This window comes from Pholis gunnellus (assembly GCF_910591455.1).
Source record: "Pholis gunnellus genome assembly, chromosome: 13".
Taxonomy (NCBI): domain Eukaryota; kingdom Metazoa; phylum Chordata; class Actinopteri; order Perciformes; family Pholidae; genus Pholis; species Pholis gunnellus.
Window position 1 is genome coordinate 7,702,198 of NC_136540.1, and position 26,782 is coordinate 7,728,979.

Consider the following 26,782-nt stretch of genomic DNA (forward strand, 5'->3'; position numbering starts at 1 on the left):
ATAAATGAAAACATCAGAGTCCGACACTGAATTAATATAGAAATTAATACACAAAACAATGTAAAAAGAAATGAGCTAAGCGTCAATCTTAACTCATGTTAACATGTTGCAAAATTGTAACATGGCACATACCCACGATGTGTTAGTAAAATTAGTCGCAATGCAAAATCACAACTTCATAAGCAACAAGTTTGTACTGTGTGTAAAGTCAGATGCTGTTCATAGAGTGCTGCCTCTCATGTAATGCAGCAACTCAGACAAATTCCTTCCCGGGCGTTGTGGATTTGGGCGCGGAGTACTTTGCTCCATTATAGCGGTCTCCTCCTGACGGGCACTGACAGCAGAGAAGCGCTCCACCGATCAGCAGGAGTCCTGATGCTCCCCAGCCCATGTACAAACATGCACCCAGCTCCCTCCTCTGGGCGTCAGGGACCAAGGGGTTGTAGAAGTCCTTTATGACAGTATTGGCAGGCAGCGACACAGTCACCAGACACAGAGCCCCACTCAGGATGAAGAAAACACCTGCGGAGATGGCCACTTTGGCTTTTGTGACCTTGTCCCCAACGCAGGTGGTGCATTTCCCCCCGACCACAGAGAGCAGCAGGCCGAACAGAGAGAACAGGATGGCGATGACCACCATAGCCCGAGCCGCCTGGAGGTCCGGAGGCAAGGCCAGCAGGGAGTCGTAGACCTTGCACTGCATCTGGCCGGTGCTCTGCACCACGCAGGTCATCCACAGTCCTTCCCAGATGGTCTGAGCCACCACGATGTTGTTTCCAATGAAAGCAGACACTTTCCACAGGGGCAGCATACAGATTAGTATGTTTCCAATCCATCCAAGCACCGCCAGCCCGACGCCCAGAATCTGCAGCCCTAAAGATACCATTGCAGTTTGGTGGTGCTTCTTCTCTTTCTTGCTCTGTCTCTGTTCTTCACGGGGCTGCCAACTAAAAGATTTCCCACTGTGAGGAAGTTTTATATGACTCACAGATGCCCCCGAGTAGCCCCATCCTCTGGGTGGGCTTTGGCTTCAGTGCTCAGATATATACATCCATCATGCTGCCTTTGAGTTCAGAGGTGTTTCACGACTACAAAGGGGCCCTCTGGTGCCCCAGCAGAGCTCTGAGAAAGAAAAGAGGTTCAAACAGTGTGGTTCATGTCTGATGTTGGGAAAAGTAAAATAAACATAACTTTATGGCACAGAACAGTATACTGTAGAATATAAACATCAAAGTTTTCTGCAAACCAATCATGTCAAATAGATTAATCATAGTGATTCCCAACCTGGGGTTATGCTGCGATATATAATAGAGAACATTTATATTCACATGTGTTTAGGAGGAAAACAAATACACAAGTAGGATTACAAACGATCTTTAGAATTATTGTCAGAATAACCAATAATTCACCAGACAGGCCGAAAACACAGGACACTGAGTCAGCTTTAACATTTAAACACTGTTGCAAGTGACAGTTTGTGAAAATTGAAAGCTAAGTAAGCAAAAAAAAAAAATCAAAAAAGACAGCTAAAAGTCATGGAGAAAGACAAAGTCTACAGCTATGCTAGTGCTACTGTATACTTACTGGGATTTAGGGGCTGAATCTTTTGCTCCAGCCTGCCTGGAGAAATGCAGCAAACAGAGGCCCTCTCAGCGCTGGTTACTCAAGAAGAAGAACTTAGCAAACTTATGTAAAGTCAAAGTAAAGGGTGACTGTACAGAAGTTTACTAAATGCGTGCACTACAAATATAAAGTAATGTATAACAAAAACAATAAGTATGATGTATGAACCAAAAGCTGTGTCATTTGTGTCTGTACAATGGGCATGAGTTCAAAAGGTCTTAACTATTAAATGTAAACAATAGACATAGCAGGACTACAACAAAAGATAAAACCTTTATCCTTTTCTTTGTTGAAGGTCTAGAGGTGGAGGCCAAAGGATGAAAGAGAGTGTTGCACATGTACTTTTCACTGTGAAATAAATCAGCAAGTGAAGTTAATTACTTGAAGTATTTTAGGTCACATGAAGCAGTAAAACCGACATGTGCTCTGGCCTACCTGGGTCCGCAATTTATCCATATAATAAAAGAGAAATTTAACCCCAAAGCCATCCGAGTACACACAAAGTGTCTCCTCATCATTGATCTCCACCTGAAGTGGGATTTAAGTTAAACTGCATAAAGTGAATTTAACACATCAGCAATCGTTGATAGGAGTACGTGACAACTTGTCTCGACAGTTCAGTCTGAGTAAAAGTCAACAAGGGGCTGGTGGCACGGCCAACACCCCAGTATCTGCTTCAACTCAACGTTTTTTCACACTTACACTACAAATATGCATTTAGTACTTTCACCACAAAACCACTTGTACATACCCTGGACATACAAGTTGCCAGCGTCGCATTTGACGTTCCCTTACATCCCCTCCCATTATTGGCCAACCTTGATGGTTAGAGAGAAAACTAAGTGAGGAATAAGACTGGAGGGCCAGAAGCTAAACTTCCTGCTCTCAGTTTTCTTTTGATATTTCTTTTGATATTCAGCATGTGACCGGTCTATTTTGTGCAGTACTAGAGTCAAACGTCGCACCAAACGCCCCCTTTTCCAGTGATAGTCCTTATCACTGATTGGCTTTGTGATGCAGGCTAACGCAAAAAAAAAGCCTGACTCTGTCTCATTAGTAGTGAACTCCTCAGGTCACAGGAGGCTCACTGGCTGATCAGCACAGGTGGAATCACTCAGCTTGATTGCTGCTCTGGTAAAAGAGCATGAAATAAGGTGGTAACAGGCATTCATCGATGAAATGTATTGTTCATTGTCTTTATAGACAAAACAGGAACATTGTTATTTTTTGTTGCTACGTATTGCAGAATGTTGCACCTGCATCCTTCCATGTCTTATTTCTTCTCATACTTCAGATGAAATAAAGACCTTCAAATGAGTCTATTCACTCAATAAAGTAAAGTCATCACACACACAGACTTTTCTAATGTTTTGAATTGTCTTAAATGTCACAAATCAAGAGAAAAACGTAATGAAAAATAAATACATTTATCAGAAGAATATTTCAGATTAATAATTAAAACAAGGATGTGAATTGTGGTATTTTAGAGTTTATTGAAAATCCCTCTCAAAATCATCACATTTTAACAGTGGGTGGTCAACAATTAGGGGACTAACTTAATGACCACAGGTGTTTTCAATTTGAACAATTTTGAACAACCAATCAGGAGAGGCCACGGCCTACCATGTGGGTATAAGAGCTGCAGGTGAGCACTCAAGACCTGTACTCTACTGTTGCTTCTGCTCAGCGTGAAACAAATATGGCATCCGCAGGTCTCCAGATTTTGGGCGTCTTACTGGCAGCCATCGGCTTTCTGGGTGATATCGTCATCTGCGTCCTGCCCATGTGGAAGGTGTCTGCTTTCATCGGGAGCAACATAGTGACGGCGCAGACCTTTTGGGAGGGCCTGTGGATGAACTGTGTGAAGCAGAGCACCGGGCAGATGCAGTGCAAGGTCTACGACTCTCTGTTGGCGCTCCCTCGTGATTTGCAGGCGGCCCGTGCCCTGATTGTGGTCTCCATCCTGGTCGCCTTAATGGGAATCCTGCTTTCTATCGCTGGAGGAAAATGCACCAACTGCATTGAAGATGAAGAGGCCAAGAGCAGGGTAGCCATTGCTGCGGGGGTGTTCTTCATCGTCGGTGGTATCCTGTGCCTGATCCCCGTGTCCTGGTCTGCGCACGTGGTCATCAGAAACTTCTACAACCCCATGATGATCGACTCGCAGAGGAGGGAGCTCGGAGCGGCGCTGTTCATCGGTTGGGGCTCAGCAGGACTCCTGTTGATTGGCGGGGTACTTCTGTGCTGCCATTGTCGCCGCCGTACAGATGGAGGATACTCTGCCAAATATTCTGCCCCACGCTCAGCAGCCAGCGGAGGAGCCTATGTTTAAAATGTCTGCTTTCTTGTTTAGCTCTAGGAAGCTGGACTCTGAACTCTTCAAAGCAATGTTTTATGATCGTCACTTTATTTCAACGTGCTTTTACTGATTTTGTTAATAAATTAAACTTGACATTGACAGAAACTGACATTTCTCGTTTGTGGGGCGTCTGCTTGACGGTGATTTTAAGATGGTGGTTTTGGCTTTACAAAGCCTTAGCTCTTGGCTTCCTTCAACCTAGCTGGTATAGGTGCTCTGTTTAGTCCTTTACTTTAGTGTCAATGGAACTACTTTGCAGTTTATTTACTCTTACTGTGCTTTTCAGTAATTCACTTCTAGCCTAAAGTCTTCTGGTTACAAATCTGAAGTTATGCCAGGGTTGTGTGAAACTGATGCAGTAGGTCTTTCAGACACTTGTACATGGTAGAAGCATGTGGTACTGACTTGTGAACCAGCATGCCCAATACTAAATTATCTGAATCACTAATTTACTCTTGAGTACTTTTTTGACTCTTAATTGCTCAAGAATCTCAAAATGGTGGTTTTTGACTTATTTCATTGTGGGCTTTCTCTCTCCCCCCCCATACACGCAGTAGGTATTTGACTTGTCAGAGGACAAGCACAGGTGCTACTGACACTAACGATGACGCCGTTCCATTAAAATGTCTGGCAGTGAGCCAGCATGCACAATACCTGAAATCAAAGTGGCTAAAAAGAATTCAGCTGTCATTCAATTCTATTAACACCTGTGCTTTTCCTATGACGTCCTTCATGAGAAAGGTGTCATTTCTGAGGGAGCTATATAAAACTAGTTTAATTCCTCAGATGCTCTTGTAAGATTGGTGCTGTGTCAAAATGTCTTCAGAGCTAACACTTAACCTGGCTATGTCCTCTAAAGCTCATTATTGAACATGTATTCTATATTTGTTTAATCTATAATAGTTTGACCAAGAGTTAATCTGCCACATATCCTCCTGTAAACATGCTGGTAGGTGGAGATTTGTTGCCGTTGGATAGAGAGGCTTGATGTTTCACTTGTCTTAGTGCTAAGCTAACTGGCTGTATATTTACCGCATAGACCTGAGAGAGGTATCGATCTTCTCAGCAAGAAAGTATATTTTGAAAAATGTCAAACTATTCCTGTAAGTAGTTTTGAGATAAAACAATTCACTCCAGTATTCATGAACTTTTACACAGGCAGTACGTGATTCATCTGCAGTATTTCTTAAACCCGGATGACACTTCAAAAAAATCTTCTAGTAAAGTATTAACACGGTTTTAAATGAAATCACATCGTGAGTATTAGTTTTGTTAATATTCTCTACTCTTTTCCTCCCATTTATCAGTGTGTGCTTTATTCCCCTGAAGCTCTGTACAAGTAGAATGCTTTTTGTTTTAAAGTTTATGCATTCATTTAATTTTCTTATTTAAAGTCTGACCTGAAGATATGTGAAAGTTGGCCTTTTCTGAAAACGGTTAAAATTGCTGCTTCCATCGATTTAAAATATGTAATTTAAGCCTTTTGTATTAGGTCACAAAGCAGCCTTTCAGACGTGAGCGCTTTTGTTTACAGCTTTCTCCTCCTACTTATTCATTGTGAGCAGGAATCAGGACAAGCAAGAAACCTGATCCACAAACTAGCAAAGTCCACTCCCTGTTGCTCTTCCTTCTCACACCTGTAGCGCAAAACCACACAGCAAAACACAACCACTGCTGTGTTTACAGCCGCGTGAAAGCTTTTGGTTAAAATGATCTTCAGCTCAACTGAAGGTGGATTTTGTTGCTGTCTTTGACTTTTTGGCGAACATTAAATACATGCCTTGGATCTCTTTTTTGCCAAAATGGAGACGCAGCTCGTTGGTATGTGTTTGGCGCTCATCGGCTTTCTTGGCACCATCCTTATCTGTGGACTGCCTATGTGGAAGGTGACCGCCTTTGTTGGGGCCAGCATCATCACCGCTCAGGTCTTCTGGGAAGGTTTGTGGATGAATTGTGTGATCCAGAGTACGGGTCAATCGCAGTGTAAGGCCTACGACTCCGTTCTGGCTCTACCACAGGATCTGCAGGCTGCCAGGGCTCTGATCTGCGTCTCCATCGCTGTCAGCGTGGTGGCCATCGGGCTCACTGTGGTCGGGGCCCGCTGCACCAACTTCTTTTCCAGGGACAGGCTGAGCAAAGCTAATATTGGCCTGGCTGGAGGTTTGGTGTTTGTTTTAGCAGGGCTCCTGTGCATTATTCCTGTCAGCTTGTCGGCTTACAACATCATCACAGGTTTCAACAACCCCCTGCCCACCTCGGAGAGGAGGGGAGAGCTCGGGGCTTCCATATATGTGGGCTGGGCATCTGGAGCTCTGCTCATCATTGGAGGAGGGGTGTTGTGTAGCACCTACCGATGCTGAGGATGAGGAGGAGAGTATCGGCTACAAGACACGCCGACGCCATGCGACCATTCGAGAATGTGTTTACTGTGATGGACTTTGTTTTGGATTCCAGCTTCTTTTTCAACATTTATTTCAACCTTAGCTAAATGCACTATATTGACATTTTATAACTACAGTAATCTATGTAAAATATGAAATGGTGAAGCACAGTGCACATTAATTAAATTGCACGACCAGGACATACAACTGTTCTTTTTAAAGTGAAGGATGATAAAATGAAGTCTGGTTGAGCCAATAGTTGTAAAATGTGCTATTTTAAGATGTTAATGATGAAAAAAAGAGATCTAAGTATATGTAATTGTTTAAGTATGTGCAGTGCACACTATGAATGCTGCAACAATAAACAAGTTAAAGTCCTTTAAAGATCACTGGTGTCATGTTCATTAATAATATTAAGCAGTATTTTTTAACTGCCAGGGAAATGTGTCTCTGCAACCATGCAGTTTTACTATTTTAATATTTGCACATCTCTGTTGATCTTTGTGTCATCTGACTACTGAACTTAACAGCAAACCATAACAGCTGACACGAGCAGCTCGCTCGTCTGTGGGGAGAAGGAGAGAACCCCACCTCCCTACTACTCCTACACGCCGTACAGCACCTACACTCAATCCAGCAACGCTGCATCCCGCGGAGCCACCCTGAGGTCTGATGTCATGGGACCAAACACCTCGAGGATGTTTGACGGACGTACGCCAAGTAGGATGTTGGAGGATGTCACCCAAGTGCATGAGCATACCTCCCTGAATAAAGCTCAGAGTGAGCTGTTTAATCAGCCTCAGGGGACGCAAGCAGGATCTGAGCAGGAGACGTTTGGCCGCAATCCCTCAAACAGATCAGGGACACCAGATAAGGGAAGGGTTTATTCATGGGAATGAAGCCAAATCTGGTCAGCAGAGCCACAACAGTGCCCAGTGATTATTTTTACAATATGGCCTAAATCTGGATGTATGAGTCTGCATGGATCATTTCTCTGAGAATGACTGAACACAATAATCACGTAACAGTGGTCACTGTTTACATGTTAATTAATGTTTGATATAATCAAGTTTGATATTGTCTTTCATTACTCATGATATCTGGGTTGACAAGCAGCTGGTGGACCAGTCATTACAAATATACCAGAAAACATTTGGTGTCTGGTATATTTGTATGCTGTTTTTCAAGAGTCTTGAACCTTATAAACATCATAAACTTCAATGAAGAACTGCAAAAGATGATACATGACATATATCAATAGTGTAAAGTAAGATTATTTCAACAATTGTAAAGCTACTTATGTGGAAATAAAAGGGTAAAACTGTATGTTAAGGGTTTAACGTCATGAGTTGCTCTATTCTTTCAACACATATTTTATTGTTAATGGGTTTCAAGCTAAACTCCTTCTGCAAGGAGAAGAAGAGGGGATTGCCCTGGAGGCATGTTGTTATGTGAGCATCCAAACACAAACATGTCATTACACTCTTCTAGTAACGATAGGCAGTGTGATCATCCAGGAAGTGTGACTCAGGTGCTCTGTGTGGGAGCCATTTCAAAAATATTGTTCCGTGCCAATCGGAAGAGTACCTGAGAATTAACATTCACTGTGAATGAAGAATTTAGATTTCTCAATAGGAACTTCTTTACTTGGGGATTTAAGAAGTGATTTTGTATTTAAAAGTGACATGAGTAATAAATCACAACTGGATGGTCTCACAGACATGAATCAAACAAATGAATAAAGTAGAAACTGACCCGGAAACTGAGGCTTACCACAGTGACATTTGTGTTGATCACTTGGTAAGTTCCTCTTTGCATTATTCTTGAGCAAACACTGTTCTGTACTCATTACTGATTTGAAATTCCCTCTTAAAACGTACAGAACAATCCTGCTTGTGTGTTGATGAGAAGCATTGTTTGTATCTGTGCTGTTTTTCAGTGGATTTGACCTCTGTGTGCATCTCTGTTGAGAGGCAATCTGGTCAGGTGAGATTTCTTCACAAACCAGTTTCAGCTGAGAGGCAACGGTGGCAAACTCCTCCTCTGATTTCTCCCTCAACAGCAAAACCTGTAAGTGAGGCAGCCACTGTTAGCTTCTCCTCTAAGTCGGCAATAAACAACCTCCACCCGCTCCTTTGTCTGTCTCAAGAGTAAATCCCTCCAGCTCTCCGCATCACACAGAGCTTCAGCATGGTGTCTGCTGGACGACAGATTCTGGGTTTGGCCCTGGCCGTCTTCGGCTTTGTGGGTAGCATCATCATCTGCGCTCTCCCCACATGGAAAGTCACAGCCTTCATTGGTGCCAACATCATCACCTCTCAGGTGATCTGGGAGGGTTTGTGGATGAACTGTGTGATCCAGAGTACAGGTCAGATGCAGTGCAAAGTCTATGACTCTCTCCTGGCCTTACCTCAAGACCTGCAGGCTGCCAGATCACTCGTCATCATCGCCATCATCGCCGGGGTCCTTGGGCTCCTTTTCGGCGTAATCGGGGGCAAGTGCACCAACTTTGTGGACGGCGAAAGGGAAAAGAGCAAAGTGGCCATCGCTTCTGGAATCATCTTCATCTTCGCTGGCCTTTTGGTGCTCATTCCCGTCAGCTGGACCGCCAACACCATCATTCGTGATTTCTACAGCCCCGTTATGACCAACGCTCAGAAGAGGGAGCTTGGGGCCTCGCTCTACATCGGCTGGGGCTCTGCAGGGCTGCTGTTCCTGGGTGGGGGCCTCCTCTGCAGCTCCTGTCCCCACAGAGATGAGAACAACTATGATGTGAAGTACTCTAAGGCTAGCTCTGCGCACAGCAGCAAGGCCTACGTTTAGATCTTCAGCAGGAAGCAAGACTGGGACAGTCTGTTGGAAAGAGACACAAAAGTTTTGCCTTCTGTTTGTCCCATGAAGATGACTCCACCATTTAGAATGATAGTCTATAATGTGGCTAAAGTAGATAGGAACTTTTGCAGGATAAGTCTAACTTAAGCATGTCTGTTTGATGCAACTTTTAGTCTTAAAAACATAGATAAAAATCCAAAATGTGACACAATCACACTTTCACACAGTTTTCCTTGTATGCTGTTTACTAGTCCCCCTCATTATTACATCATGTCTTCTAGGACACGTGCGATTCAGAACAGGACTGCTATATATGAAACACATTGTATATTTATTAAACTTGCATGTATAGTTACTGTTTTGTTTCTCGATGTCACTAGAATATTGATGATTATGTGTCTGATTCACAGTAGCTGCTTGAGTAGAGTTTTTTCTTTTGTCATTTGCAAGACACATACTGTATTTGTGAGCATATGAGACAGAGTTTCTCTTAAGTCCTTTTCCATCTCTTCATGGCATTTAAAAAAAAGGAAATAACCTAACTTGCTGTAAAGCGGATTAGGTTTGTCAAGTGTAGCTGAAAGAATCCTCACTAACAGGTTGTGTGACAAAGTGTGCTTCCTGCCAAAGAAACGTTGCTAAATAAACAAAGAGACTGTGTGATAACTGAGTATGTTTGGAGTTTGAATGTGTGTATAGTATTCCCTCTTTTTATCTTGGTAAACTGAGCACAAGAAGAAGAGATTTATTTTGTACTATGCAAAAATTAAAATGTTGTCGTTAAAAATGAATAGACACAAAAAGCAACTGTGTGAAGTGTTTTCTGTTTATTTAGTTTGAGATTGGAACATGGCTTTTTTCTTGAAATAATATGACGTTATTAAGTTGCGACTTTATTTAATATTTACAATTTTTATTGTGTGTTTTGTGTGTTTTGCATGTGTAGAACGTTTTGAACATGAGAAGAAATCTTGCTGAAACACAAGCTGCAAAAGTCCAGGGGTTTATACATTAATTAAAACAATTTGTTTATCATTGAAGGGAAATGTACCGCATGCACATTTAAAAGAAAAACAAAGAGGAGGGAACAGTAAACCATGCCAACGTGTGTGTTGACACAGCAAGGAAAATATTTCATGAGAAAAGTTGATCTACACGAGAATAAATATTTGAAAGCAATACAGAAAGCCTGCATTATATTCCTTTGTATTTTTATGTTTATCTTTACATGAATACATTTCACCATAAATTGGTGCATAGAAATTCATCAGAATGGAGGAAATTAAGTGTTTGACACTCAAAATGTCCGGTGAGAGGAGCCCAAGACCAAACAAAACCTACGCCTTTGATCAAAAGTATCTCTCTGAACTTTAGAGGAACAGCAAGATTAAAGATTATTTGAGCCGTATTAAAAGGTTAAGTATAGTGTGTGTGTGTGTGTGTGTGTGTGTGTGTGTGGGAAGGGTTTTGCATGCTTCAAACAGGTTTCTCTGCGCGGTAGGCGCTGCTAGAATGAAACTGGTTTTCTCTCATGTAATTGTGTTCCACATTATTCTCCTCTTGTTACAAAAATACATTCTGCATGCGCGCATTATTCACATGCACAAAAGCGTTGCCAGAGGATGTGTATACATATACACACACACTGAGCTCACTCAAGTATTCACTTTTGAATCAAATCAAATCTGACTTCTGCGGAAAGAAAACAATGCAGCGCCTCATGAGTGTGCATCTTGTAAGCATGTTGAATGCCCAGAGGCCTATCATTCTCTCTGCTTCATCCAAAGCTTATCGTTTCCAAAATATTCTCGCCAGACAAAGATGATAAGGGAGGGAATAGATGATGTCATGGTTTCGCTGCTACAACTCTCTTTCTCTCCCTCTCTGTTTTCCCATCAGCCTCCTCCCCCTTTTGTTTCCCTATAGAGTAGGTGTGGTGCATCCACACCTGACCAGTAGCACACAGACAGCCGCTCAGGTGACAGAAAAGAAAGAGCACTCTCAGGTGGAGAAATAAAGAGAGAGGGGACAGGGAGAGAGAGGGGGAGGAAGCGGTTGAAACTGACAGGAGTTAGAGATACGAAGGAGGGACTAAGACAAAGGAAACGTATGCTGTAAACAAATGAACTGAGGCTGAGAGAGACACACCCTGAGTCAAGCTACTGGAGGCTGGACGGACAACTGAAAGAGTCAGACAGGGCTCTGCGTTTCTGGGAAACTTACTTTACAACATCGCAACTGTGGCAAGAACAAAATAGCTGAAGAAAAGCACAACAATGGAGGCGAATGAGAACGGCAACATCACACTTTGAGAAAAACTGACAAAGAAAAGCTGACAGAGAGATACAAGAGAGGAGAAGAGTCACCAGGAGTCAAAGCAAAAGAAGCTCCACAGACAGGAATAAAACCATTAGAGCACTTTTCAAAGGTCTGTGAGGATTTCTCGAGTACCTTCAGAGATCTTCCCAGCCCCCCTACGTCATGGCCTCCATGGGGATGCAGATGCTGGCCAGCGCCCTGTGCCTCCTGGGTTGGGCAGGGGTCATCCTCAGCTGCATACTGCCCATGTGGCGGGTCACGGCCTTCGTGGGGAGCACCATCGTCACCTCCCAGACCATCTGGGAGGGCATCTGGATGACCTGCGTGGTCCAGAGCACAGGGCAGATCATGTGTAAACCTTACGAGTCTCTCCTCGCTCTCAGCGCAGACCTGCAGGCCGCCAGGGCTCTCACTGTCCTCGCTATCGCCACGGGCGGCGCAGGCCTTATTCTGGCCTTCATCGGAGGGAAGTGCACTCGCTTTTTGGATGAAGAAGAAGTCGGGGTCAAGGGCAAGGTGGCTGTAGCAGCAGGGGCAGTTTTGATTGCCACAGGGTTGCTGTGTTTGATTCCCACATCATGGGCGGCCGGGGCCGTGGTGAAGAAGTTCTACAGCGCCTCCATAGATGCTCAGCGGAGGGAGATTGGAGCCTGTCTCTACATCGGCTGGGGAGCGTCCATCCTGCTCATTCTGGGAGGGGGTTTGTTCATCAGCTCAAATTGCCCCCTCAATGCCCACAACACAGACAAGAGCCCTTCTGTCCGCTACCTGGTGGTCCGCTCCTCCAACGGGTCCAGCAAGGCAGGTCCTCAAATCAGCAGAGTACCACCAGCAACGTCTCAGCCTGTCGGAGCGGCGCTTCCCAGGTCTCAAAGCGACAATGGAGCGTCAACAAAGCCACCGCCGTACACAAGACGGCCCGAGCAGGACTCGAGACTGGAGTCAGAAAGATCATGGGCGCCGTCGACAAAGTCTCAGATGAAAAGACTGGATTCAACAAAGTCTGAAAACAGTGATGCGCCATCTACAAAGTCTCAGCTGAAACGAGCAGAAATGGAAGAGATTTTATCAGTCGAGAGTGAAAATGAGGATGCTTCCTCAAATCCAGCAAGAACATACCTATGATATGACACACACACACATGCACTTGTGTTTAAACACACAATACAGAAGTTTTACATATAAGAGTTATTTGGTAGTAGAAGTTTACTTATTTTGTGATGATTTACTGAGGAAAAGTAGTTCATTGTATTTATTTAGCTATCTTTATACTTTATACTTTGTACATGTTGCTTTGATAAAAAGATGGAAAGAAGGAGGTCTGGACTACATTCACAATATGCAGGAGAACAGCAGTTTTAAATTCTTATCTGCACTAAAACAGAACTTAAAACCAAACAGTAACAAACTAAATCCAGGTACACGTGAAGTATGCTATTGTTCATGTCTTTTTTTTAAATCTTTTTTATTTAAAGAACATTGTTGGTTTTAACTTTGACATGTTGTGGGGCATTGCACTGGTATATGTTCTCACTATTTAAATGCATGAATGAGGACGTACATTAACCTTAACAGCATCAAGTGACATGTGCAACATACGCAATGAAGCAACGTATTTTAGCCTTCTCTAAATTGATACCAATTCTTGTTTTAATCCAAGAATGTGCTAACTTGATGAGATCTATGGCCATGAAAAACTACATCAATAGTTACACTTTTTAGATTGTGATTTGTCACAACTGTGAAATCTGATTCTGTGTTTATTTTATTTGTACAGATATTATTGACAAATAATTCACTTTTCAATAAATGACTGTCATTTGATTGAGCTGGTCTTTTTCACTTTTATAAATGTATTAAATGAGCTAACAGGTCACATATGAGCTGAAAAGCTCCTTTCTTTTAAAGAACACACCATGAACGTTCATTCTAGCTCCTGGCTATCAGAAATTTACATGAAAAACTGGTTTGACAGAAAGTGTGTTTACAGCGGAGGTTTTGCAGGGTTGGAAGAGGGAGGCACAATGTGTTTGTAGAGGATTAAAATTCAGTTTCACTGAGTCATGTTCATGGAACATGTGTTGTTTTATTTATTCATTTCTTTATTTAAATGTGCAATAGCATCATTATCTAATCGAATGCTGCCAGTTGTCTAACATGCAAAATACACAAGTTTTACTTTAGAGAGGACTTTGTGTTATGGATACATTTACTAGAGAAACAATTAGTTTAAAATAAAACATAAAACATAAATATAACCACACTGAAGTAATCCAACAAACATGAAATAAAGGTATCTGGGTTTCAACAATGTTTAGGTGTACAGCATGACTGACCCAGCGGTACAGGCCACTGTAACTTAATGCAAACACTCGATTGATGTTCAGCCTCGTCTCTTACTATTGTGAAACACTGCCATCCCATGGTCAGGGGAGAAAAACTGATCAAAACAACAATCCATGTTTCAGGTCCTGCTTGTCCCAATTCCAGGCCACATACTAAATATGTACAGTTGAATTTAGCCATTGGCCTATATATTGTTTTTTCTTAGGACACAGTTTCTTCAATTAGCCTACAAGAAATCAACACACTTAGCTCATTAATGCGATTGGGTGTCAATCAATCTAGAACTTGAGAACGCTGGTGCCAATAAAACTCCACGATTAAGAACAAATATTTTTGGCGTTTTTTTCTGAGTTATTCCTGGAGCTGCATCTCCATCATCCACAGTTGGTGTTTTTTTGGCAGCTGTTTGCAGCTCCTCTATTTGCTTTGCATTGTGGGAGAAACGTATCATTTAGTATGCATGACTGATCAGACTGATTATTTAGTCCCTTTTTTCCGTTTCAACATCATCGTGTGTTCGAGTTGTTATGCTGAAGTTGAAAACGATGTCAATATGAGAGTTAAAGAATCACACAATGATATATACATTGGATCGTTATTTATACAGTTAATTATTTAATATGCATAGATTTCGACTTGTACAGTTAACAATCCTGTCTTAATAATGTATTATGTATTTGTATATACTTAGGCGATTCATTGTTCTTCAAATAGGCTTGTTGTGTCCTGGTGTCGAGTATTTGTTTAGTCTGTTTCCTGTTTTATTTTGAAGTTCACTACTCATGTGTCATGTATGTCATGACTGGTTTAATTTCCTCTTTTTCAGTTTTTTTCTCCTTTTGATTGCGTGTCCTGCCCTAATCAGTTTCACCTGTCCCTCTTTACTCCTGCACTCACCACCTGCTCACCTGTTCTCACTTCCCTCGTTATAGTCAGTCACTACACAGTCCCTTTGTCGGTTTGTCCTTTGTTGACATATGGAGTTTTGTTCACTTGTAACCTGCCTGCTGTTCCTGCCTGCTTTTTTTTGGATTCTCTGCTTGTAAGCTTTTTGCTCAATTACATTTTGTCTTTGTATTTATCCGCCTGATATATTGTCCCTGTACTTAAAAAGACGTATCTACAGCTTTAATTTAGAGGAGTACATTGCTTTTAAAGATCAAAACATGTGCTGGGAAGAAGCCTACTAAGTTTAAAAACACTGCACACAGAAAATTGAAACAGAGCATTAAACAGTGTTGTTAGTCTTGGAGAAGCAGATGTCACGGATGCTTTTTGGACAAGAAATATGTTCTGTGTCTGGCTCAGTGATTGTAAAAATGATTCACAAGAATACAACCACTGTCACACTGTGGTTAACCTTGAGATCACTACAAGACGCCTCATTTTTGCCAGCATGTATTTTTAAAGATTACGCTACCTGTTTGGACAGGTAGCAGCTGTTCTCCCAAAATGCTTTGCTTGAGGTCTTGGTACAGCCTTTTCTTTTGGGCCTCTTCCAACATAGCCGTGCTTCCATCAATGCCCCAAATATGTCCCGAATCCTCCTGCTTCATCCGTTAAACACACATGTCACTGAAATCGGATACTGAAAACTGATTTGAGAAAAAGTAATTCCACATTGTAAAATCAATAAAACAGAAGCCTGGATACAATAATGTAGAAGCCATTTCTGTAGTGAAGTGTATATATATATGGTACCAAATGAGTCCAGTAGATGTCACCCTTGCTGCTTTGGCTCTTAAGGCTACAATAGAGGGAGGAACTTTCACTCAGGAGACAGGTGCTGCTGGACGGCGGACAGGTGCTGCTGGACGGGGGAGCTTTACTACCTTTTTGACCGCCATGCTTTGTGAACGCTGTGTAGTTGTGACGGTGAAACGTTGGGCTGTATGGAGAGTCTTTGATTCTTGCACGTAACTGGTAGAAGACCATAAAACATTCCATCAAAAACAAAGAAGCAGTAGTTTGAGTCTGTTATTTCCCTAAAGTTAGAGACTATAAGCGATGCTGTCATGAACAGGCTTCTGTGTTAATCTCACTCTCTGTCCCTCAGGCTGTCGAGGGAATGTGGATACACTACGACAGGCCTTGTCTTCTTCTCCTGGGAGTATTTTTAGTTTTGAGGGTCATTTTGAGTCAAGCTCTTTGAAAACTGGAATTACAGAGTTGAACCTGTCAAAGTAACCTACATGTGTATTAGTGAATGTATAACAATGTAGGTGGGAGTGCATTTCTGTGTCAGCCTCACCTGTCGATCAATGACCACATTTCTGTCTCTCTCTTTCTCTAATGCACTACATCAGTTTTTTATCATAACAATTGGCATAATATGCAATGATGGGACATTAAGTGTAATATTATGGGCATGAATAACAATGTATTCTTACACTATATACTTTAGACCTGATAGTGTACACATTATGTACAGACTGATCCCTGCCCGTTTGTGATCCATACTGCTTACCTGAATTTGAACCAACAGAATATTTCTTTATTCTTTCCTTAACTTCTATTTATTACATTTTTTTTAGAGTTTTTTTTTTTAACCAGCACTAGACCGACCACAATGTTTTCTGTCTGTTCTGCAGCTGTGATTTTACCCTCTTTGCCACCAGTCCAGTACCGCAGGCCACATCCAGCACGACAGCTGCTTCACGGTCGCCACTGAAAAAGAAGGAGATGCTTTTTGCTACATGACTAGCGGCATCGTACTCCAGAACAACTGCATCTTATTCAAGGTAGCACAGTGATTCTCTCAACAAACAACACTCGATACAGATAAATCACATTTCATTTACAACTGTTCATTTAAAGGCCTCCTTCACTTTTAGGTGCCAAACCATTTGGTGGTATATAAAAAAAGTACTATTGTGTGGTTGGTTCCCTTCATATATTTTAATATGTATACCTGTTTTTACTAAGACACAAATACAATTTGCACTGCAAACCATAATCATGCTGTTCCAAGATGTATACGGGATTTTAATAAGTATTATTTTTTGGGTAGTCTTTAGAAAAAAACAATAACCTATCAACCTCTTATTTTGTACACAAGGACAAGACTGATAGCTAATGTATATTTATTTATGATCCTCTAAACAGTGTTTAGACTGACATGAGATTGAAAAGATAATGAAGGAAATGTGTTGAAACACCTCATTAATGAGGCATTAAAGAGGGCTTTGTGGTATCAATGATTCAAGATCAATGATTCTCGTGGCTCCAAATGAATTTGAAAAAAGTAAAATAAACTGAAATGTATAAAGAATTAGTTGCATAATAATATAGATCAAAACAAAGAGGTTAGGTTAAAGTTCTGCTCTAAGTACAGACATCTGACTCGCCGGGGGCAGCTCTCCATAGAGTCATGGATCATCCAGTCTGATGTGGAGAAAGGGTCTTTGGGGTTTTGGTAGTGTCTTTAAATAAGGTACGGGTCATTCATAATCATATCTTCTCACAGAAGATATGATGGAGAACACTTCTCCACCAATCCCCCGTCAGATTTCATGATTTGTCACCTCCCACCATCACCTTATCTTGGGTTCACACAAAACAGAAAACACATAACAGATAAAACAGCCAAATTATAATTCAAAAATGATGAATGTAACAGTACAGTAGCTTGATACGATACCGTGCATTGTTTTCTTGATATAGGGGAACTTTATTGTGGGTGCTACTGTACCTGAAGCAAGCTTTACAGTTCAACATTTTGGGGGAATGCACTTATTCACTTTTTAAGAGTGAGATGAGCTAAGCATAATGACTAGCAGCTAGCACGGCCCTGCTCTCTGTCCATTGTGTATGTTGTGAGGGAAACTACACATCACACACACACACTACACGTCATGTTTGAATGTCTTTATTGCACGTTTGAATACCTTTACTGGATGCGTAATCATGTTACGTTTGATCATTCAGAATTGAGAAGTGGCAGAGTGTCTGCTAATTGTTATCCATTAGAGGCCAAGGCTGATAAGAAAGAGGCTGGAGGGAGCATGAACGGAAAAGGAGACACGAGATAAGATCACTACAAGGTAGAAAAAAGGTGAACCGCTTCTCATCAGTGTCCATGTTGCAAACTAACCTTTATCTTGTGTATCATGCTGAGCATTAGCGAAACAACTGTTGCGAAGGTTTTACCTTAAGTCTTGAATTGTCTTTTGTTCCATGTCAACTGAACAAATGTATTGTATAGTTGTATACTTGCTGTTTTGTCGTAGAAGTGTTCTACTTTCGATAAGATTTAATTATTCTGCAAAGGTCCAAACCAATCCCCCAAATGGACATTTGGATTGTGTATTTGAAGCACATTCATATGCAGATAAATAATTCAGAAGATTTATCTATTATTAAAAAACAGAGGAAATGTTTTGCTCCATAGTTAAGATTACTAAATTAACTGACACATTATGCAAGAATGATTAAATCATCGTCTATGAGACAACAACTCATTGCTGTATGATCACTGTTGTAATGAAATTATATGCACAAAATTTCTCAAATCATTGACACAATTTTGCTGTGCATGTGAGAAACAAAAGGCATCCCCTAGAGTACAAAGTTGTTTTAGGTGTCAAAACATTTTTTTTTTTTAACGACTGGACTTGAATTTGGCAAGAAATAAAACACTTATCCCCACAATGACCTCAAGAAAACACATACGGTGACGTTATTTAAGGATTTATAGGACAAATAAATAAGGTCAAAAATACAAATTGAAGCACTTATGCAATAGTTTGAAAAAAGAGGACACTTCCACTTGGACATCTGATACAATACCATTTACACAAGACCAATGTTGGCCTCATTTATATATCAATGTGCCAAAATGAACCAATCATATGTCACTGTTCAGTCCATGAAGAAGTCTAACGGGCCGGTCCAAATAAACAACATGCAGAGTGTCTGGCTGTGCAGTTTGCATCCAGCCTCTCCCTTTTTGAGGATGCAATGAGGAGTGTAGTAGAATAAACTTTCACTAAGTTTATATTTGTTAAATACAGTGCACACAATGCTGTCAATCATCTTTACCGTGTGAATTAATATTGGACTTAACCAAGTTAAATAAAAGCAGCCTGTTCCACAAGGTAAAAGTGAATGCATACCATACTGTTTCTCTCAGGGAAAAACAATTAGATTCTACCTGCAGTGATTGTCTCCAACACTGACCCTGAGAAGTACATGAGCAGAGGAAAGAAAGAGAGAACAGGAATGCCATGAATCTGTAAATCAGTCAGGGTATGGCATTAACCCCAAACTTAAAGTGGACCTAATGCTAAGACACATGAGCACAATGAGAGCAAATAAAACCGTAGTAACTCCAATCATAATAGTAAAAAATAAAGTTCAAGGCACATCAACAGTCTAGAGTACAAAATATAAAAACTTGAAATGGCAGAGCTCAAGCTTGTAAATGTATACCAACCGTCTATGAACTACCACGATGAGGCACTACAAACAATAGAGGCACCTGTGAACAGTAAAGGAAGTCTGTGAACCCAGAAACGGCAAAGAAACAAGTGAAAGACCAAAACAAAGATCAAACACAGCGTTTACATCTAGACTGTCCCTGCACTCGTCAGATTTGGACTTTTCTCTGTGTTGAAATTACTACTTTTTATAAATTACTTTAATCCGCAAGATTACAACGTTACTTTTTCACATTAAATATTAATGATCAAGAAAGGTTTTTAAGTGTATTTAGTGTTCAAAGCTACATTCAACAATAGCTTGGTACATGTATAGTCAGATTTGTTCATTTTTTTTAATTTACTATTTTCAAAAGTCAAGTTTGAGAAACACTTTGCTGGTGTGAAAGAAGATGACCATATGAACAAAATCATAAGGATATTTAGAACTTGTGAGAATATCCTCCAGCCTGAAAAGGTAATTTACCAAATTACTGTAAATGCAGGAACTTTTGCCTAAAGCCTGTTTGTATCAAACGTTAACCTCAATCCGTCCCAAAATGTTGTTAAGGCACAAACGTCTAACTTGTCATTGAGTTATGATATTATATCTGACATCTTACAGCTAAGTATCCCTTAAAACCACAAGAAAACATCAGCAACTCAATAATGCATCCATCTTCAGCACCATGCCCTGAATCGGTGTTGGATACACACGTTAGTGTGTTCATTATATATTTATATAGAAATGTGGAAGGTGCTGTAGTGTAGCAGGTGGTACAACCTAGCAGGGCAACCTGTGCAGGCAGCCAAACTAGTGTCAGTTTGTTGTTGAGGATACATTTAAAGTCTCTCCATAGCACACAGTCGTGGTGTATGTGTCTGTCCGTTAGTGTCAAACAGGTAAAAAAACAAAAACAACAACCAAACATGTTGAGAAAGCGCTGAGTCACAACTGCCGGTGGCCTCCTTCCTCGTACTGCGTGACTAGGATCACACTTCTTCAAAGTAGGCCCTCTGAGACATGTACGCAGAGTTTCGCTGCAAAACAAGACGGGTATGAGCAGTTTACAATAGCAAAGGAGGCCAAACTCGGTGCAAAGAAATGTGAATTTGTGGTGTGATAAGCAACTCAAAGTGTACAGTTAGGTAAAATGACTACCGATGCTGCTCATACTGTTTCATATGCTCCACATCGCCCCAAGACAGAATGTTTAAAACAGAAACCGTTTCTTATTTAACTGTAGAGAACGTTTGTGCTTCACGTATACAATAACAATTCTGCTAGTCAACGTGTTATACTGTCAAATTAAATCTATCATGAATGTTGACACTTTATTTTTCTTATTTCCATTTAAGAGAAACGTTTTTGGCACTATAGTTCCCATAATGCTTTGGGTAATGCGAATAGGAAGTCCGGTGTTACCAATGCAGTAAGCTGTGGTTTACTCATGTGAGCCCATTATTATGAAAGGGGGAAACACTTAACAGTATCGGCTCTATTCACTTGTTATTTACTCTATACAGCATTCTGGCAGGTAACCAATCAGTAAAACTTATAATAATGAGTCATAATAATACAAAGAGCATACGTACGTTGCTGTGAGGGGCGTAGGCGGGCTCCTGGACGTATCCCCTCGCCTCATTGCGGAGGCTGTAGACGCCAGCCTGTTGCTGCTGCTCCTCCAGCTTCAGAGACTCGATCTCAGTCTTCAGCTCCTTCAGCTGGTCCTGCAGGTGTTTACTCTTCTCCATGTACTCCAGCCTGCGTTAATGCACGTCACGATATCACGCACGGGCAGATCTGTACCGTCTTTCTAAAAAAAAAAAGTGTTAATCTCACCTCTCTCTCTCGATCTCCATAGACAGCCTTTTCATGTCGGAGTCCTTGAAGTCGAGGCGCGACGGTGCCGAATCGTAAGACAAGTCGGCCGCTTCAGGAGGTGCAGGAGGCGCAGGGGGAGCAGAGTAGGCTGCTATGAGCTGGAAGACGGGCAAACGGATGTCAAGTACATAGTAACACAACGTTAAACGTTTATAGTGATATGAAGCTTAACATAATGCACGTTAAGTTAAACATTTTTGTATAGTAACACACCCGTTATTCTGAGTCACAACACAAAATGAAAGCAAACTAAATCCAATCTAGAACAAAACACTTAACAGTTGGTGGTGGTGCACATTGCATTCATGCTCATGTTTTCTGTGGGAAAATGCCCATACTTTAGAAATATGTAATATAAATAACCTTTTAAAGATCGCAGGTAATCAATGGCCTGAGCTAACCAAATCACTGCACTGAAGAAGCTGTATTTATGTTTCAGAGATATTCAATAACAACCTTCTTAACACAAAGAAGCTACATTCATCCACAAAGAGAAATAAAGGCATCACAAAGAGCACACATGCAGCGGTAGCATCACTGTACAGGGTATGTTGTTTTCGTGATCTCCAGCAGCTTCTGCTTGGCTCTCCGCTCAGCGTCCTTTGCCTCCGTCAGGTCCTGTTTCAGGTGATCAGCCTCCTTCAACCTGTAATCAGAGGTCTGGTTAGCTCGAGGCTGATGGAAGACACGGTTATTAACATGTAGTTAACAGTTGGGAGTATTCTAAGCAGAATACTGTGTGTCTTCCACTTATTCCGGATACATATGACTAAAACAAGTGCTTTAAGCGACACCAGTCGAGATGATTCCAGACCTTCTCTCAGACTGCTCCACCAGTTTCACCGCCAGCTGCTCTGCCTCCCTCATCTTCTGCTCCATCAGCCTTTTCTCCTCCTTGGTCTTCATGGCGGTGACCTCTAACCTCTGCCTGTCCTGCTCAGCTTCTGCAGCCTTGTGGGCCAACAGCTTGGCCTCTTCTTCAGCAATCTGAGCCTTCTCTGCCAGCAGGTCTGCGGTCTCCTCAGATCGCAACTAGAGAAAATGCATTGGAACATTTAAAAAAAAGCATTTTTACAAAACAAACAGGCAGTTTAGAGCTTAGCGTGAAGGAGAAATCTGGCTCTGTATCGTCCTTTCAATCAACACCAGGAATGCAGAGCTCGCTGCCCAAACAGGAGCTCACCAAGACGTCTGGGAGATTCAACAATTAACTTGCGTAAAGAAATGAAGCTCTCACCAGTGCGTCGTTGGCCAGTCGTGCCTCGTCCTGCAGCTGGAAGAGTCTTCGTTCCATCTCTTCTTTTGCCCGCTCTGCTTCCTCTCTCATCTGTTTTTCCCTTGCCAGGATTTGACGCTCCATCTAGATGGATCCCAGGAAACTCAATTTAAGCTAAGGCAATCAACCAGGAACCCTGACTGTAGCGTACATATGTATGCAGGGTGTACATCACGTCTAATCTGTTATTCTTATTACTGTAGTGGAGCTGAGAGAGAGAGAGAGAGAGGGCACTGACCTTCTTGCGGGCCTTCTCCTCCTTGGCTTGAGCCTTCATCTGTTGCACTTCAATGGAGTCCACCTTCCTCCTCCTCATGAAGAGATCGTGGTTGCCGATGCACAACTGCAGGATCTAAAGACAAACCGGCAATTTCTTACTTCACATAACTCTCGTCTAACTTTATCGTTGAACGTTCACATGGACAAAGAGGCAACCAACCAGCTTGTTGACCCGCAGTTGAGAGGAGTAGAACTTGAAAACATCTTTCTTCTTATCCAGGGGTTTGATTGTGAACTGCAACATGGGAGCGTTAACGGGTTAGTTTCTACTACACTACGGACACAACTTTTTAGCATAGTTTCAACAGACGGCACAGCTTTGTTGCCTTTACAGCCAACTGGTTAGGAGTGAAAATCCCGTACTGAAAGGTTGCAGATGTTATGAACAGCTTTATGCTTTCGCAGTTGTCCTTTGCACTTAAAGTCAAAGCAATATTCAAGCATACTTTCCGAAATAATTCTGACGGACTGCTTGCATTTACCTCCTTTTCGCTGTAAGAGATGTTGCGGATGCCGCTCCAAGGAAAGGATTTGTTGGGGTTGAGTTTGCTGTTGGGGTTGTAGATATGAAGACCTTGAGCATCCACTCCAAGTAACAGGTCAGTGTCCCTCTTATTTTGCTGTCGATGGGATGTGTAGGACAAATGCAAACCAACAATGACGGGAATGTTTAAGGTTGCAAAAATGTACCTCAACTGACAGAACATCAAGGCACAGTTATTTACACTCACTGTGATTGCAAAGTAGCTGACACCGTACATCTCGAGGTCCTGAGCAATTTTTAAGTATTCCATCTCGGCCTCATCTCTGTACGGAGAATAAAAGGAAGAGGATATCAAAGCACAACACGGTTAACACAAGAATCTAGGACGACACGTTTTTTTTTAAAGGGGTTCATTCCTCTTTAACATGCCCGGATTTCAGAACGATTTCTGGGTCAGTCCTACCTGGCGATGCCTCTGTGCTCTGCATACCAAGCTGTGATTTTCTCTTCCCACATGTCGGCCGTCATTTGGTATTGCATCAAAACCTAGGACACAGACACAGGAAAAACATTATACACTGCATGCATGCACACAGACATTGGCTACCTGCTGTAGCATTAAAGCACACCAGACAGACGAGCAATGCAAGTGAACTACAAAAGTCAAATGTGCACATAGTAATGTAAACTTACTCTTTTTGGCAAAAGCTCATCTTGTGCCAGGAAGCCCGGCTTGTGGAAGTTCGGGTCGTAGTCCCCATACTGTGAATGAAATTGACGATGATGAGACTTTTAAAAGAGTCTATTTGCATGAAGCACCAACTGTGAATTTCAGGTGGATTTTAAAAAGGACCATATTTTTAGAGCTACAGGAAGGACAAACATGACAGTGAGAGAACATTAACCTTGCATGGCTTTCTTACCTTGGCCTGGACGGCATATGACGCCAACAGAACGGATGCTTCAGGGGAACAGAATATCTCCTCATCCAATATCTGTTTTTTCACCTATACAAGAATTTGAAGAAATGTACAAACATGTATTGAATTCAGTTTTCTAAAACGTGGAGATGAATTCTCTTTACCTAAATAAAACTGATATCTCAATCTCTAAAAGTATTCTTTTAAAACAATGAGGCCAAAGAAGACATGCACCAATACTGACTCAAGTGGCTGGAACGGGTCATTTTAATAAATAACAATTCAGTACATTTATATCTGTGTGTTTCTTTGTAATATTTTGTTTAAGTCGAGCCTGATATTGCCTTAGACGTAAAAATGTGATCCTAGTTTCTTCCACACAGTGACGCATAAAACCTGTTAATTAAACATTGGTGCCGAATCGATACCCAAAGCCCACGAATCAGTACCGGTCCTGAAAAAGTCTGATCAATGCGTCCCTAGGTCAAAGGTTATTTTACCTGTAAGAAGAAGAGGTGCTGAGTTATCTCTTGGACCAGCTCCTCTTCTACTTTTTCTGGGAAGAACTTAGCCAGGAAATGAAATGTTATGGGAGAGTCCTTGGGAACCTCCTGGTCCAAGACCTGCGTAAATAAACAAACAGAAGAAGAAAAGTGCACAATAATGTGTTTAATAGACCAAACTCTCACTAAAGCTGGAATGTCATGATTAGTGACATGATGATTCATTAGTTACTCGCAACACTTTAGGCAATTAATGAACTGAATATCTTCTGGTTTTGGACTGTTTCTCAATTTTAAATGTCAATTGTGATGGGTATTTTGTTGTTGTGATTTTTTGGAGACTAAATAATGAATCAATTATCTGACAGTGAGTTGCATGATTAGTTGCAGCCCCATAGTTCAGATTAGCCGGACCTTTCAAATTCTGAACAACACATACAAATCATCTGCGTTGTGCAAAACATTTGACCCACAATTCATCCTTTTCTTTGCGTCACGTGTTTGTAAATCCTCTTCACGGGTTCACTCCTTCACTCACCCGTTTCTCTTGTTTCAGCCAGGCGTAGGTGTCCTTCACCGTGTACCTGAGTCCAAAGAACCAGGTCTCCCGCAAACCAACAGTGCGACACACCAGGTCAAACAGGTCTTTACCTTTCCACTTCACCTGAGGAACAGTCAGTGACATAGAGAGCAGGGATTTAAGAGGCTGAAAGACAATGTGTTGGTGTGCAGCTGCGGTTCCATAACTATTTCCTGTTAAAAGCAGCCCAAACATTAACTTGTATTTCAACAGAATATCGCTGTACTCGCTGTGTTAAATCTTGATTTGACTGATTTTAGAGGGGTTACTCAGTATCTTTTTAGCGGAAGTGTGCCACCTTGCCTGAAATAAAGACCACGTTAAACATCTGTGCACTTTATCAGGGGAGGAAAAAGCAGAGGCACTATTTCACACAGCGTATGCCATGTATTTAATGAGCGTGACTGTCAATTAGAATGTCATCTTCTAACTAAATTGATCACAAAATGAGATGCAGCAGAATCTGGGAAACATCTGCTCAACAATTTCCCTGAGGGAAACCCTGACTGATGAGATTCCAAGGAAGTCGTGAGACTTCTTGCACTTAACATTGAATGGTTGTGTGTATATATATATATATAGATGAGGAAACATGCTTAAGTCTGGTCTCCTACGTTCAGCACAGGTACTAGAACTTCAAAACTAATTCATAAGGCATTGGATAAGTCTACACATGGTGACTTTCAGGCCATTTTTCAGTGAGCTTGCTTCAATGGATCCATACCTCACAGCTGAACTCCATTTCAGCATCCATGGTGATTACTTTGACTTTGAATGTCTTCGGCTGTTTCTTCTTTAATCCTAGGATAGACATCTTTTAGGGTGTTGCTGTCAACGTAACCTGTGGGAACACATTGGAAGTATTTCAAGAAGGGATAAAACATGACATTTTAACAAGTGGCGAGAAGGATGCGTCCAGTAACTAGAACAAAACATTCCAACGTTATTTACAAGTTTAAACTTTTTGGAGAGATTCAAGCCACCGTTAACTGACAGTTAACTGAAAGTGGTATTTGAGCTGAAAATAAGCTTTTACGGGGAATAAAACACGAGTTACCGTTAGCTTACGTCTTAGTGAAACACAACATGCAGCTGAATGTAGACAAGGCCCATTACCAGCGAGTTAAGTTACACACGTCTGCCGTCCAACAAGGCTCACGGGAGGCTGCACTTTTTTTTGTTGGGGAGTCCAATGCTAAGCTAACTGATATTACTAGACAACGTTAGCCTTTCAGCTATGCCACGAAAACGCACCAAAGGAAGTCATAGAAAGAGCGGAACTTTGGAGAGATCTCCATAATGAAATGTATCCAGCGGATTTACTTTGGAGCTATTAAAAGTTGTTTAAAAGTTGGAAACCACTCTGCTAACGTTATCTGTAGCTACGTGCTTTCGCTGGTTAGCTTGCTTTTTACATATCAGGAGGACTTTCCAGAAGATTTTTGTTTTGACTCCGAAGTCACTCTACAGGTGGGAACACGAATAGCAGCCCGGGATAAAGTTAACTGCGCATGTGCACGAATTTGAGACCATGCCGCCTTCATTGGTTGTCGGAAATATTGTATTTCCAGGCGTTTG

At 41.6% G+C, this 26,782-nt stretch overlaps 6 protein-coding genes across 8 annotated transcripts; 4 read left to right on the top strand and 2 right to left on the bottom strand.

Annotated features, from left to right (window-relative positions):
• Nucleotides 1-253: 253 nt before the first annotated feature.
• cldn29 (claudin 29) lies at nt 254-886 on the bottom strand (the record flags this gene model as incomplete). Its single annotated transcript, XM_079171391.1, has 1 exon — nt 254-886. One exon carries the CDS (start codon nt 884-886, stop codon nt 254-256), a length of 633 nt encoding a protein of 210 aa, XP_079027517.1.
• Nucleotides 887-3,322: 2,436 nt separating this feature from the next.
• Nucleotides 3,323-3,955, top strand: LOC306704845 (claudin-like protein ZF-A89; the record flags this gene model as incomplete). The annotated part of the gene is made up of 1 exon (XM_079171390.1): nt 3,323-3,955. One exon carries the CDS (start codon nt 3,323-3,325, stop codon nt 3,953-3,955), a length of 633 nt encoding a protein of 210 aa, XP_079027516.1.
• A 1,676-nt stretch (nt 3,956-5,631) lies between these two features.
• Nucleotides 5,632-6,795, top strand: LOC306704849 (claudin-4-like). Its single transcript, XM_079171394.1, has one exon. The coding sequence runs from the start codon at nt 5,785-5,787 to the stop codon at nt 6,340-6,342; it is 558 nt and encodes a 185-aa protein (XP_079027520.1). The 5' UTR covers nt 5,632-5,784; the 3' UTR covers nt 6,343-6,795.
• Nucleotides 6,796-8,483: 1,688 nt separating this feature from the next.
• LOC306704847 (claudin-4-like) lies at nt 8,484-9,871 on the top strand. The gene has a single exon (XM_079171392.1). The coding sequence runs from the start codon at nt 8,554-8,556 to the stop codon at nt 9,184-9,186; it is 633 nt and encodes a 210-aa protein (XP_079027518.1). The 5' UTR covers nt 8,484-8,553; the 3' UTR covers nt 9,187-9,871.
• Nucleotides 9,872-11,177: 1,306 nt separating this feature from the next.
• Nucleotides 11,178-13,332, top strand: LOC306705317 (claudin-4-like). The gene has a single exon (XM_079172044.1). The coding sequence runs from the start codon at nt 11,677-11,679 to the stop codon at nt 12,637-12,639; it is 963 nt and encodes a 320-aa protein (XP_079028170.1). The 5' UTR covers nt 11,178-11,676; the 3' UTR covers nt 12,640-13,332.
• Nucleotides 13,333-17,739: 4,407 nt separating this feature from the next.
• nf2b (NF2, moesin-ezrin-radixin like (MERLIN) tumor suppressor b) lies at nt 17,740-26,637 on the bottom strand. Of its 3 annotated transcripts, none has more exons than XM_079172398.1 (17): nt 26,321-26,637; nt 25,929-26,045; nt 25,163-25,288; nt 24,673-24,744; nt 24,125-24,208; nt 23,895-23,963; nt 23,665-23,747; nt 23,449-23,524; nt 23,200-23,337; nt 22,878-22,952; nt 22,677-22,790; nt 22,400-22,522; nt 21,977-22,194; nt 21,706-21,808; nt 21,121-21,260; nt 20,874-21,042; nt 17,740-20,318 (listed from the first exon to the last, which is right to left on the bottom strand). In XM_079172398.1, the coding sequence occupies exons 2-17, from the start codon at nt 26,016-26,018 to the stop codon at nt 20,271-20,273; spliced, it is 1,728 nt and encodes a 575-aa protein (XP_079028524.1). In that variant the 5' UTR covers nt 26,019-26,045; nt 26,321-26,637; the 3' UTR covers nt 17,740-20,270. The 3 variants fall into 3 exon arrangements, with proteins under 3 accessions (XP_079028524.1, XP_079028522.1, XP_079028523.1); XM_079172396.1 differs by having other exon boundaries at nt 24,622-24,744; XM_079172397.1 differs by having other exon boundaries at nt 24,622-24,744; nt 26,273-26,637.
• Nucleotides 26,638-26,782: the final 145 nt, after the last annotated feature.